Consider the following 14,903-nt stretch of genomic DNA (forward strand, 5'->3'; position numbering starts at 1 on the left):
CAAGTAAAGAAAGCGACGTTTAACCCCTGCCAAAGGAATACTTGAATTTCTCACAAATATCTTCACATACAAGAATTAGCTTTCTACAACCCCTTTTCTATTATCTTATTTAGATTTTATCTTATTTATTATTAGTTTGTGTGTGCACATTCGTGTATCCAACTCCTATGGCACATGTGTGGAGATCCAAGGACAACACACAGCAGTCAGTTCTCTCTTCCCACTGTGGGTTCCCAGTAAGATCTCTCACTGGTCCTAAAACCCTTTTAAAAATCCATAGAACTCATGTTAAAAATCAAAACGAACAAAATGAGCTGAACCCAGCAGCTCGTGACTTTAATAACCCCAGCCCCTAAAGGCAGAGGTAGGCAGATCTCTGTGAGTTCAAGGCTGCTCGGTTCTACAGAGTGAACTCAGGGCCAGCCTCAAAACAAACAAACAAAACTTGTGGTGGCACATTTGCTTTGTAGTCACTTTAGAAGGTGGAGCCAGGTCAGTCCCTGTGGCTCACTGCCCAGCCAGTGTAGCCTACCTAGTGAGTTCCAGGCCACACAAAGGCGACCGGTGTCCGAGGAGTGACACAGAAGCTTGTCCTCTGGCCTCACAGGCTGTGTGTACATGTGAGCCACCATGTTGTTCCTGGGAATTGAACTCAGGACCTCTGGAAGAGCAGCCAGTGCTCTTAACCACTGAGCCATCCCTCCAGCCCCATAACAACTGTTATGAGGGTTAACAGACTTATTTTCCTCCGCATTGTTTTTAACTTTAGGGGGAGTTGATTCTGATAGTTCTCTTTCTCTCTGGCTCCCCTGCTTCATGGTTTTCAGTCTTGTCCTGTCTCTGCCACAAACACTGAGGACCTCTTAGATGAGAACCTCCATTTTCTGACCTGAGCCAGCATGGCCCCAGGTCTGCCATCTCCAACACCCCGGGCAGCCCTCTCCCCTGGCCTGTGGCTCTTCTGCAGAACCCCACAGTCAGTTTGTCAGGATGTCTTTCCTGAGCCCTATCCTGTCTGCAGGGAGGGTGGTCAAATTCTACCGAGAAAAAAAACCACTGTCGGTAGGCTGTGGCCAGGGAGATATGGCCAGTGGCTAACATAATCAAGGAGCAGACATCTCATAGTGGGAGCGAATATTCAACTTCCCTCAGACCCGGGACAAGCCAAATCAGACAAGCTCATCTTGCTGTTCTGAAGGAAAGCTCTGTGCCCTGCAATGCAACCGTGTGATTCTGAGTGGCCAGGCAGGAAGGATGGCAGCCATCCATCTCATTTGACCCGTGCATAGTCGGTGAGTATCAGAAGGAGGCCTGGTCTTTTGTAAGGACCAGTTAAACTGTGGGAGTGTGAAATGGGAAGGGCAGAGGTGGGAAGGCTGGCATGGCTGCTAAACTCAGGCTGACCCCTGGCTAATGGAACCGTCATTCACCTCCTCCTCCTCACCCTCATCACTGACAAGCAACTCAGGCTTGGGGGTGTCATCCAGATGACCACACGGTTCTGCTGTCATTGTCATCCTGGTGAAACTACTCAGCCTCTGGGCCTCAGCTTCCTCGATTGTATAGTGTGATTGACAGCTAATACTTGGAGTCCCCAAGAAGGTAAATTTAGGTGGTGTGTGCAAAATGTTTAGCCCTGGTGTAAATACAGCACTCATGTATGAAACTTACACACACACACACACACACACACACACACACACACACACACACACACACGTTTACCCTGGGACTTATTTTGCTATGGCACTTCCACAGACACCAAGGTATTCACAGGCATTAGATGGATGTTTCTTAACACTGGTGAGGTTTGGTCTTGTACTGTGTATTCTAATGCCAAGTGCAGCCCCGCAAGACCTGGTTGTCCCAGAGAGTCTGCATGTAGACCCATCTGACACTATGTGCTCACGCTGATTGGTAAATGAAGATGCCAACAGCCAATAGCTAAGCAGAAGAGACATAGGTGGGTTTTAGGGTTTCTGGGCTTAGGGGGTATCAAGAGAGAACCAGAAGAGAGAGAGAGAGAAGTGGAGGAGAAGAAGCCACCATGTTAGAGTCCTCAAGAAAACATGGCCCTGAGGGAAAGGGAAACTTCAGTCAGGATATAAAATGTGAAAGAAAAAGAATTTTTTTAAAAAGAAAGATAAATAGATTTTCTAGAGAAATATAATAGCATATTTACATCTTCTTTTTATTGTAATAAAATATGACATTAAATGTATCACCTTGATCAGTTTTTATATATCAGGTTAGTAGTACATATGAATGGTTGTACACAGATGGATTCCCCAGTCCTGGGTAACTGCTTTTCTACCTTCTGAATATGTGAGTTTTAACTTCTCTATACACCTCATAGAATGGTGTTATTATTTGAATATGAGATGTTTTTTCTACCCTCACCCCAAAGACTTATGTAGTGAAGGCTGAGATTACCCCATGAATGAGTTCATGGCTAAATGTTCTACTAGGGGTGGGGGGATGTCTTTGAAGTAAATTCTTGTCCCTAAGCTCTTATTCTATTTTGGATCTCTGCCCTCTGTGCATCATTAAGTGGACAACTTTCCAATACTCCCCCCATGATGTTCTGCCTCACCCAGAAGGGACAGAGCCTACTTACCATGGATTGAAAATCCTGAAACCATGAGCCAAAATAAAACCTTCCTCTTCCTTAAAGTTGTTTCCCCTCTGGTATTTTGTCACATTGATCAAAAACTGACTCATTCAAATAAAATGATATGACAGTTGTCCCTTTGAAATGGATTATTTAACTTAGTATATGTCTTCTCAAAATTTATACTTTCCTTAGCACATAATGGCTTCTTTTCTTTTAAAGGCTTTATCATATTTCACTGTATGTGATTAATCACTTACTCACCAACCTCATGGACGTCAGGTGACATCTCATTGTTTTGGATTTTATTTCCCTAGATGTAGAGTATATTTCCATGTGTCTTATTATCTATCTTTGTGGATTCTTTGGACATCTGTCTTTTCAAGTCCTTTACCCATTTAAAATATTAAGTTATGTGGTCTGCTGTAGCTGAGCTGAAGCTCTACATATATTGATGATATTGGTCCCTTATCACATATGACTTGTGGCAATATTGTTCCAGTCCTAAAATGGGTCTTTGACTCTGAATCAGTTTGGATTGTTTCTTGAGTTTAAGGTGGACCCCCTCCCTTTTTTTGGTCTGTGTTTCTGTGTCACATATAAACAATTGAGGCCAAATCCAATGCCCCCCCCCCCATTTCTTTCTATGTTTTCTTCCAGGGTTTTTTTTTTGGTTTTGGTTTTGGTTTTATTATTTTTTAAAATGTAATCAACTTTAATGTATATGGATGCTTGGCCTGCATGCAAATGCTCTCTGTATACATGTTTACTGCTGGAAGAGGACCAAAGAGGATCTAGATCTGGAATGCCAGGTAGTTATGACCAGACATAAAGGTCCTCAGAATCAAACCCGGGTCCTGTGGAAGAGCAGCCAGTGCTCTTAACCTCTGAGCCCTCTCCCCAGCCCAGGGATTTATAGTTTCGGGTCTTACTTTCAGGTTTCGACTCATTATGAGTTGGTTTTGACTGCTCCACAGTGAGAGTCTTCTGCATGTAGATCCCAGATTTCTCAAGAATGTTTGTTAGGAGGCCTGCCCTCTCTCAATGATATAATTTGACGTTGCTAGCCATATGTAAGATAATTTATTTCTAGCTTCTATGTTTTGTTGCAGAAGTCTACATATCTAGCTAACACGCACCTTTATTTAGGCCAGCATTGTAGCATCTTAACTATGATGCCTATTTGTCTGACATGTTTTCTTTCTGAACCCCCAACCTTGGCTGCTGGTCATCTCATTTCAACTTACCCTCTCCACTTGTACATCTACTCAGTAAGCTGTTCTCCTGACATTCGGTCCTAGATAAGGGCAGTTCTTTTGAGCTAATACTTTTCCCTCCCCTTGCTTTACAAATTCCTAGCCACTCTCTGTAAATGAAATTGCTATACAAAGGCAGCAAGCATGGACCCAGGGCTGGTGTTGAGACCATATGAGTCTCATGGTCATCCTTCGGGTCTCAGACACGTCTGGAAGGTCTGCTTGGGTCAAGCTCCCAGATATACACTAGAACAGGGCACTTACTGAGACTAGCCACCGATGTTCCTCGGACCTCCCCACCTTGCTTTGCTGTTCCTTTTGTGGTGAAAAGTGTGGTGTGGCATACACCCCAAGAGAACCGTTCTCCACATTCACACTGGGATGCATCCTGATGAAGTCATTTAGAACAACTGTCTCATTCCTCAGCAATCTCACTAAGGCTCTCTTTACCCCACCCCTGTGCCAACTGAAGCGTTCTGTAAAAGGCAAAAGAAGGGTGTAGATAAAACCACAACGGCTGTCAAAGGCTGGATCCAACTGCCAAAGCCTTTAGAGACTTCCTAGCCCCACCTACTTAAGATATCTAATGGAACCAAATTTATCCACACCACTCCCTCCCCTACTTTTCCGAGAACTTGTTTCCCAATGTCTAGAGCAGAGGTTCTCAACCCGTGGGTCTCAACCTTCAAATGGGAAGCTGAATGACCCTTTCACAGGAGGTCACCTTGGACTGACTAAGAAAACTCAGATGTTTACATTACTGTTCACAACAGTAGCAAAATTACAGTTACGAAGTGGTGGTGAAAACAATTTTGTGGTTGGGGGTTCCCGGAAACATGAACTGTATTAAAGGGTCACAGCATTGGGAAGGCTGAGAACCACTGCTCTAGAAGGATGAGTCTCTGAGTGGAAGGGATGCCTGCTGTCTCTGCCAGGTACACGTGTGTCACCCAGTCTCTTTCACATGTTTGTTCTCCCTTCTCTCCTCCCTGCAGGACTCAGATTCTACTCATCCTGTGAGGTGCTAAGTGTGGAGTGTATGTAGTACAACCAGTTTAAGCCTATCCCTAACTAGCTCACAAAGAAATGAGGCTCGACTATGGTTATTTTATTTGGCTTTGACAATTACTAGTGGGTAATCCTACTTTTCTAACTGATGGTCTGGCTACTTCCCCTCCTCCCACCTCTGATTCTTCCTCCTTCTCCCTGTCTTGTTGCCACAAACCTGTGGAGACTTCCTGGGGAACCACAGCTGTAGGAGGGGAGGAGGAAGCCTTCATGAGGGGAGATGAACCATGAGCACGTGGCCAGGAGAAACAGCAAGTATCTGGGGTACACAGCTGGGGAGGCAGCCAGGTCAGCAGTTAGAAGGGTAGACTAGGGGTTACCCCTCAGTAATTGTCAAAGCCAAATAAAATAACTATGGTCTGAGTCTCATTTCTTTGTAAGCTAATCGGGGATACATTTAAATTGGCTGTGTGAGTTACATGAGGGCAAAAAGAGAATCCATCTACGCTTTTACTGGCTTTCCCCCTTCTCCCAGCTTCTAACCCTGCAATGTGGGAAGCGAAGGGAGAGCTTCCCTGTGTGACCTGAATGCCTTGGAGCAGACGGTGTGTGGTAAGGTCTTTCTCCACCTGCAAAAGGAAACCCCACTGGGCTATGGGACAAGGGACCAGAGCTTGGTGGGAGGTGACCAGTGGTTAGGTTTCTATTGTCTTAGCAAAACAAGCCAAGGTAAGAAAGAGCCTTCCTTGACCACCTCTGGGGCTTGTGTTTATCTAAGAAGGAGGAAGTTGCAGAGATCTGTTCTTTTAGATGAGCTGGTAACCTACTGTTCACAAGTCCGGACACCTAAGACCTTATGTTTAGGTTTTGTAAAAGAATTCCATTTCCTAGAGAGGGCCCAAGGATCCATGAAGACAAACCGATGTTTTTGTCAAGGGTAACCTGTGATAACAGATACCTGGGAACACCTGAAACCTTGCATTAAAAAAACCCGAAATAGTGATTCACCTTCATGCATGTCCAATAAAACCAGAACTCAAAGTCAGACACGATACACTGTTCCTCACACCTCTGAGTTTTGGTCTTTGATTCACACTCCTGTGAAAACCGTTCGAGGATGAAGCTCAGGGGGTGGGGGCCTCGTGGGATTCCAGCCTGGGTTACTGACAGCCGGATCACTTTTGTTTCTTAATCACTGTGACTCACCCCATCTCTCATTTGTTCTTAGGAGTGTGTTCTCTAAGCCGTGGGCAAACCACTTCTCAATGTCTAAGACAGAGATAACCAAGGAAGGAGAGCCGAGGAATGCGCCCACAGCAGATACCGGTCTTCTTCCTCAAAGGCAGGAAAGGGAGGTGTGGTAAGAACTTTGGAGGAGTCTCAAGGAGACAGCAGTGGCTTTTCTTCCCCCAAGAAAAAGTCCCAGAGTTGAGACAGGATGAAGAAATCTGCTTCCTACCACAAAGAGGATTAGATTCGTGGTAGGAGTGACTTAATTGTTTAATTCCATTTTCCAGACTAAACGGATTTGGGAGACATCCACATAATGTCTCATCTTTACATTTCTTTAGTATTGTTGGATTATAGAACCGTGCACTCTGAGCACCTTTGGTCTTCTGAAGCAGAGAATCAGGGCACCCACCACAGACACAAAGCTGCTGTGGGGAAAGCATGTAGATCAGTATGTGGCTGCTAGATCCTCCACCTTCAAGACTGTCACAGCATGTCCTTATTCATGAGGAAACCAGGTTTTGCTGACTTCAGTGGTAGTTTTCAGAGATCAGTGTTTAAAACCCAAGGGTTCCCATCTGCTGTTCCCAGCGTATCTAAGACATGCTTTGATAGGAAGGTAAGATAGGTTGGTGGCTTTGTGTTTTACACGAAGCTCAGAATTGTGAAGTGCACCTCACAATTAAGAAACGACGGCACCTTCGATGGGGGTGATGTATTTTTAGACTTGTGTTTCTAAAGGCAGTCCCAATCACCCTTGCTAGGCTATGTCTTGATGGAGAAGAGACAGGGCCAGACAAGCCTGTCTCCTGGAACCGATAAGCTGGCTGGGCTTATTTTCCCAATCAACAGGCATTGTCATACTCTGTGTCCTGATCTCAGGTTCGGATGTATGCACTGGAACTGGTGTTGAGGGGACATGAGTCTGCTTTGGGTTGTGAGAAGTGAAAGCAGTACTCTGAAGGATTCTGCTCTCCCAGTGAGTGAGGAATACAGCAGTGGTGCCTGGGGCTGGGGAGGAGGACAGCCTTGGTGAAATCCCCTATGCTGATATTCCTCAACTGAGAGGATTAGATAAATGAACTCAGCAGTCTCCCAAGTACCACAGGATACAGCCAAGGGCTCACAACCAGGGGCTCAGTCATGGTCAGTGATGGTAACATTAATGGCCTCTGTTTAATCTCTATGTCAGCCATAGAGCTAAGACCATCACAAAAGTGCTTTCGGCATCTGCCACAACCCTGGGAAACAGGCACTTTAACCATCAAACACCGTCTTCCTGTATTTGGTGAGTTGCTAAGCAAAAGTAACTAAATCCTCCCTGTCTCTCATTGAACAACAAAACCAGACAAATCTGGGTGACCCCTACTCCAGGATTCTCTGAGGGCATTCCTTTCACAGACTATGTTCTCAGCCAGGAGATACCTTCTCCTTGTTATAGAAAAGAACACTTATGGACCATGTAAGGAGAAGCAGATGGCATACTTAAATATTAGTGTGTTCGCTTACTTACTCATCCTTCCTGTCTATGAGGTAGCCTTTGAGACTTGTGTTTTATATTTGAGAAAACTGAAGCTAACGGGGTGAAGGGTTCTCAGACTAAATTCTTGTTCTAGTCCATTGCTGGGGAAATGGAAATGTAGATTCAGGTCCCAAGAGGGGTAAGGAGCAAGGAAGAGAGAATGCTGGTAGAGAGGGGAGGGGCAACTGTCTTCTAGTGAGATGGGAAGGAGGGGATGGGAGGGGCTTGGAGCAGAAAGCTGGAGGTTCTAATCCTATCATGGGGAGATCCTGGCCCTCCAAGGACCCAAACATTACTGACCCTTCTGTCCTAGCAGCACGGGGTGTCTTTCATGTTGCCCTTGTGAAGGGTCAGTCTGCATATAGTTCTGCTCGGCTAACACTGGACATGGGACACACTCAGCAACGTATAGAAGGCAGGAGAAGACACGGGATAGAGACGAGGAATGAAAGTACTCTGCTCACCTTGGAACCTTGGATAAGGCACCAATACCTCTGGCCTACGAATTTTGCTGTACTGAAGGGAATGTGTCTCCTGATGTCTGAGGGGCTGGGGGACCTAGCCTGTGGAAGGAGTTGCCCAGGACTGGGCAAAACCCATGTTTGAATCATGGAGCCAGTGTCACCCAGAATCTCCTGGTGTTTACTGGTCAAGTTTCTTCTAGGGGAGACCTCAGGAGTCAGTGTGGGGGATGCGGAGCAGAGCTCAGGCTTGCTAACCCTCTCCTGACTCTCTTGGAGGGGTGTGTCCTGCAGTCACAGACACTGCACTCCCATCCCCAGCTTCCACTCTGGGTCAGACCTGTGAGAGAGTGGCTTGGTCCCTCTGAGGTAGGGTGAGCCATTGACAAGCAGTCATGGGATACATTTCCCCACAAACCAGCTCATCTGGTGTTTGAGGTGTTATTTTCAGGCTCCACTCTTGTGCCTCAACAGTCTTGAACGTTGACAAGGAAGGCCTGTTGTGTCTTCCAAAGCTCAAGAGGCAACTCTGAATTTCCTTTTGGCTCTAGATGTTTAAATGTTATCATCTGTTCGGAAGAGAATAACAGTGCACCCCTCAAGGGCTGATGGCTGAGGCCCTTTGAAGGTAATACAGGTGAAGTAAGAGCGCTCAGCATAGCATCTGTAAGTACCCCATACATGGCAGGCATGCTTGTATCTGGGTAGCACACTTGGGAGGAAATCAGTGTGAATTTATGCTGAATACAGTCACTTCCTAGCAGAGGTGCCTTTTTGGCCAGGTACCCCTGCATCAATCCACCTCCCTCCCTGATAGTGATTCAACCCTTCATTTAATAACCCCCCCCCAAAGTAGAATCTCAAGTTAGGAAGGACTTCAAGGAGTTCCCCAGGACTGGTAAAAACCCACGTTTGACTTATGGAGCCATTGTCACCCAGATTCTTCTGATTTTGATTTTGTTATTTAATCGTCCAAGGTGGCAGCTGCTCCCTGTGCCTGTCCCCCAGAACCGAGGGTGTGCCAAGGTCCACTTAGAGATGGCCTCACCCTCTTAAGCCCTGACACTTGCAGCGTGCTCACAGCAGGTGCGAGCTGGCCTGGGACAGGCGCACAAAGCCCGGGCTAACCCAGCAGCAGCTCCCGAGCCGCACACTGGGAAGCACAAGGTTCGGTTCCTTTTCTTCCAGACAATCTGGGGCCTCTGACAAAGAGGAGCCTTAATTCCTTTCTATCTAAAGCAGGGGTAATAGCATTTGCTGTGAGACAGCTGCAGGCGGGGGATTATCACGGAATATATACAAGCCTTCATGCGAACTGTCAATATGGCTGCACATGTGCATTCCCCTCTAGAACGAGCACACAGGGGGCACCTCCCTAGAGCTCTCTCTCAACAGCTGGCTGCCCAAGGATAGCTCTGAGCCAGCCAGCAGGGGAAGGAGGGGGCCTGAGCCACCTCGGCCTTAGAAAGAAAGGCTGCCTGGATGTTCTATGACCAGAGTGACTATTGGGACCACATTGCTGACTAAAAGGACTTTGTCCTAGGCCTCTTTTCATCACCCACAGATTCTAGCTAGAGATGTTCCTCACTGTTCATTGCACCCCTTTCCTGACATGCACGTGCTGCTCTGGAAAAGGGGGAGAAGTGTCAGTGGAGATCTGCCACCTCTGGCTTGGGATGAACCGAAACCTGATGTGAAGAAGTCATGGAGTTCTGCTCCTCATGGATGGAGAGGAAGGCGGGCACTGAGGTGGCGGGCACTGAGGTGGCGCTCACTGCACGGTCCAGGGACAGAGGCTTAAGATTTTACTAAGTCAAGTCAACTATAAACGCTTGGAAGACAGGCGGGCTTTTCATTGACTGGCAGGCAGAAGGGGAGGGAGGAGTAGGTGGGAGGAGGGAGGGGAGATGAGCAGCAAGCTCTACCTGTACTCAAATGAATGGTACTGTGTGAACCTCCCTGACAACCCTGCTTGTTGCTCAGGAAAGGCTGAGCCGCCCGTGCTTTCATGCAAATGCCGGGGAAGCAACAATCTCTGTGCTGGCTTAGCTCACATCCAGACAGATGGCAAAGGAAAGAAGGCTGCACTCCTGACAGTCTGCTTCAGGGTTGTTAGTGCAACTGTCCTCTCCTCAGGGAGACACGCCTGTCTTCCTGTGTGATCACCTATAGAGAAACGAGATGGTACAGTGCCGGGCACAATAGCCCACTTCTAAGGCTAACCATAATGGCCACTGTCTTGAGTCTCACTGATGATTATATATGCTGGTTTTCTTTTCTTCTTCTTTTTTTAAGATTCAATTTTATTCATATGAGTACACTGTAGCTGTCTTCAGACACACCAGAAGAGGGTATCAGATTCCATTACAGATGGTTGTGAGCTACCATATGGTTGCTGGGATTTGAACTCAGTACCTCTGGAAGAGCAGTCAATGGTCTTAACTGCTGAGCCATCTCTCCAGCCCATATGCCGGGTTTCATGGCCCAGCAGAAACTCTCTAAGTGGACCCAGAGAGACACTTGAGAGCGCCCCCCCCCCCCACCTCAAGATTCCAAATGGCCAGAAAGAGATTGTCATGATTCCAGGGTCAGTCTTGACATGGATTAGGAAGCATTTGGGGAGGTGGGGGGGGGGGGAGACCATGTTGATTTGGAGCACAGGAAAACAGTTCCTAGTCTCGGTTCACAGGCACATGACTGAGTGGAGTGGAATCTGCACACCTCTGCTCTGAGCTAGGTACCCCAACAAGTGTCAAGAGGCTCTCTATGGGAGTGGGAGTTACTTAGCCCAACCCTTTCAACCCACAGAATCTCCTGAGGTTGAGCACCCAGCTCAAGTTACACAAAGCAGGAAGAGGCAGACAGCTGCAAGACAGAGCAAGACTAAGGAGCTGCCATTTGCTGGGAGATTCCCCCAGGAGACTGGTAGTTTTCAAATGGTTTTGGCATCACCCGGAAGCTCTCTTCCTATACACCCACTCCCACTTCTGCTGGGAGGAACAAAATAGAAGAGGAAGACTGCTTAAAGTGACAAGTAAAATTTTAAAAATAGGGGTTAGAGAGTTGGCTCATGTTCTGCTCTTCCAGAGATCCTCAATTCAGATCCCAGCAGTCACATGGTGGCTCACAACCATCTGTAATGAGATCTGATGCCCCTTCTGGTGTGAAGACAGCTACAGTGTACTCACATTCAGAAAATAAATAAATCTTTAAAAAAAAAAAAGAAACAATAAAAAATTGAATGGAATTTTGTAAATTTTCTCTAAAATTTGAAAAAAAAATAGCCTGTTTTCAAATCAATGTAGAAGCATCTGTGGGAGTATTGTGACCCCACCCCTGCCCCCAGTGTATTTGTACTTAAAGAGACAGTGATTTAAATAAAGCCACCACCAGAACTGGGGCAGATACTCCGAATGTGGGTGGGAAGGCATTCTTATGGGGAATTGGGTGAGGACAGTAAGAAACAGAACTCAGGCTTTCTAGTTGAGTGGTTAGCAACCTGGATCCCAGGGGAAGATTTGATCTGGGTCCCTGAAAGGTGTTGGTAAGAGAGCAGGGAGAGTCTGGGCTTCGTTTGCCATCGAGACTGAGATGAACTAGCTTCTGGGAACAGAAGCCTGGACCATACTGACTAGCCTGAGGAGGACAGGAGGTTGAGTGGGCCACACAGTGAAGGCTTCCCTGGCCTGAAACTGCTGGATTCATAACTGAAGCATCTGGTGGCCCTAGACACCTTTGGTCCTCTCTGAGGCTGCCTTTAGCAACCCCACTCCCAACCCCCATCAAGGTAGCCTGTCTGGACTGGAAAATGCTGGGAGTAGCTCCAGCGGTGGTTCTGAGACTGGTTAGAAAGGCCTCAGCTGTAAATCTTGGTTGTGGAGGTCAAATGACTCCTACTTCTGACATTGATTATGGGCTTTATTCAAGCCTCAGTCTTCTGGCCCATAAATTGGAGATACTACTACACCATTCAGGATCAATTGGAAGTTGGTGCCAATAGCCTACGGCCAACAGTATCACTGTTTTATTAGCTGGTGATATTCACAGTTACTGAATTATCAAGTTGTCCTTTTCTGAGCATCTACCTTTTTTTCCTTACTGTTACATATATGTCTCATGCATGTGTTTCTTTCTGCTACACACACAGCTCAAATCCACATGGTTCCCCTCCCCTACTATGTCCAGACTCAAATGATTGCACACAGCATAAACGAATAAATGACCCCTGCACAAGTGAATGTGTGAGGTGACCCTACTGTTTTACACACATTTGGTATTTAGGAGTCAGAGAGACGTAAATGACCAAGGATGAGGTTTGGAGATTTATTCCCCCACACTACAAATGAAGTACCATGCAGCCTTAGGCTGGGTGTCTACAAAAGGCAGAAACTGCTACCTGCCCTCGTCTGTCCCCAGGTCATAAGGAAGACAAATGAGGCTTTTAAGGGAGCAGCGATTAACCGAGTGGCCTCAGAACGGCAGGGAAAGAATCTGGGTGCTGAGTGGGACGATGCATTTGATCCTCTTCCAGCTTCCCTAGCTTCCTTCCCATCAAACAGGCTCTGGCCTTTTCTGTATCTGATTTCCAGGCATAGAGATGCCCACGCTTCTCCCCACCCCCGAAATAACCTAGCCCAACGGGATTAGACTATTTCGAAATCTAATCTAAATTCATTTCTTCACTCTGAACTCACTTTCCTTTGTTCTGGCCGGATGAGGCTGACAGCTGTGTTGACTAGCATTTTATCATCATTATCCTCCCCACCCCATCCCCCTCCCCGGGCTCCCTACCCCATCCCCCTCTTCTCACTCTTGTGTAACTCAGACTAGCCTTGAACTTTCTCAGTAGCTGAATCTAGCCTTGAATTCCCCCATCCTCCCACCTCCCGCTCCACAGTGCTGGGGCCACAGGGGTACAGGATGAGCACGCTAGGTTAGCTCTCTACCGGCTCAGCCTCTCCTGTGTCCATTCTTCTTCCTGGGAGATTAAGATCTCTGTGTCTCTGCCCAAACCCATGGTTACTGACAGGATTTGGTTCTGTGCTCCAGTTTTAATTATTTTTTTATTTTTGGTGGGATTATATATAAATATAGTGAGAGAGCATCCTTTTTTTTGTTGTTTATAAGAAAGACTGCCCTTTCCCTGTTAACTATGGCAGTTGTCTGTATTATGCATTCTGCGTGTCACTGTTCCGTTTTTATTCCTCCTCTGTATCTCCCCTGTCCCAGGATGGTTAATCTTCACCATCTGCCTTCTTTCTTAAGCATTTACTTCACTTTCAGAAAGCCATTTAGACCAGTTCCTTCCAAACCCTTCTCTCCCGTCAAGGCTCACTTCCATCTTTTCCTTCTGTTCCATTCCTCCCCCTTCAACTCTTCTTTCCTGGCCTCCTACTCCCAATGGTTCTTACGCAAAGAGGCCATGACAGTGAAGGCCACAGCACATACCCCAAGGTCAGAATCTCAGAGAGCCACTCCTGATCGTTGCACTGACTCAGAGCTGGAGCAAGACCAGTTTACTCTTATTACCCGGCACACTCCCACGGCGGATCTGGTGCAAGGAAATCTTATCTCATTTCCAAGTGCCAACGCATCTCAAAACCTCTATGCCATCAGCAGGTGTTCAGCCTCATCCACGAGGCGTTGAGGAGAGAGGCCTGGCATTTTAATCCTTGAGTATATCCACCAGGCATGGCTTGACTTGCTATGTGCCCCACCTTTGTGAAAAAACGCCACATTGTCTTATTTCGTTTTATATATAGTGGCTTGTGGTATTTAGATCCAAATGCATTCTAAAATGCACACCCAGATTCAAACTTAAAAATAGAACAGGGCTTTAAAAAAAAAAAAAAAAAAGGATGCTACACTTTCCCTGTATAATGAAAGGTATTCTAAATACCACTTATAAGACATCAAACATAGATGGCCTAATTAGCCCCTTTACTTCTGGTGGAGCATCTGTTAGGAGGATGGGCCATTATAAGAACGACTTTTCTAAGTGAGATTTCTGTGCACACTTAAATTATGAAACGCCCCTGCTGCCTAACAAAAGGCACTGCTTTGTGTAAATGTGACTAAGGGTTATTAAATGTTCCTAAATGAGCTACAGAAAAAGAAAACATCTATTTAAGTCTCCATCAATTTGAAATATTTTAAAAAAGGATATTTGTAGCTTGGATGGGAAGGGCTGGTAAACAGTAGAAAAACTGGGAAACAATTCTCCTCGTTCAGAAGAATTGTGGCTTCTGAGACCCCAACATTTGCTCTCATGTGATGGATATTCTTTATGCTCAAATGTCAAAAATCTCAGGCCCCTTTTTCATTTTAGAAAAAGAAAGTAATTTGTTTAGAGTTTGACAAGCTGTTGTAATATCCTACAGTTCCCAGGTAATGGGGTCTGTAAACCACAGCCCTAGGGAGGAGTATAGTCAGTTTAACAGACCCCCACCCTGCCTTCCTCAGGCTGGGGTTGAGAATGGCATCTACAACACTATGGGAAAGGCAAGAGAAAAACATTTCTTGGCATGAGAAATCACCCGATGTTCAGATTTCAGAGTCTATCAATAAAGTTTTATTGAAACACAGCCATGTGTGTTTCTTCACATTCTGTCTGTGACTAAATTCTAGCAGCATAAAGTGAACTTGACACACTGCATGACTGAAAAGTTGAAATAATTACACAACCCCCCCCCCAATCAGCTGATCGAAGCACTAGAAGCCACCCTCGACCCTCAGGCAAAGGGAGGGCACATACCTGGTTGAGATGGTACGGATATCTGTCGAGACACCAAGCACTGCGCTGCTGAGATCAGGTC

The 14,903-nt window shown here is 46.3% G+C and overlaps 1 protein-coding gene across 1 annotated transcript in view; it reads right to left on the reverse strand.

The window, feature by feature from the left end:
* Positions 1 to 14,903, reverse strand: part of SLC44A3 (solute carrier family 44 member 3) — a 72,937-nt gene that overhangs the window by 11,309 nt on the left and 46,725 nt on the right. Inside the window, exon 12 of the mRNA XM_080915126.1 lies at positions 14,843 to 14,890. Within this exon, the coding sequence (XP_080771252.1) occupies positions 14,843 to 14,890 (48 nt within the window). The remainder of the gene's footprint in view (positions 1 to 14,842; positions 14,891 to 14,903) is intronic.

This window comes from Micromys minutus, assembly GCF_963924665.1.
Source record: "Micromys minutus genome assembly, chromosome: 4".
In the NCBI taxonomy this organism is placed as follows: Eukaryota; Metazoa; Chordata; class Mammalia; order Rodentia; family Muridae; genus Micromys; species Micromys minutus.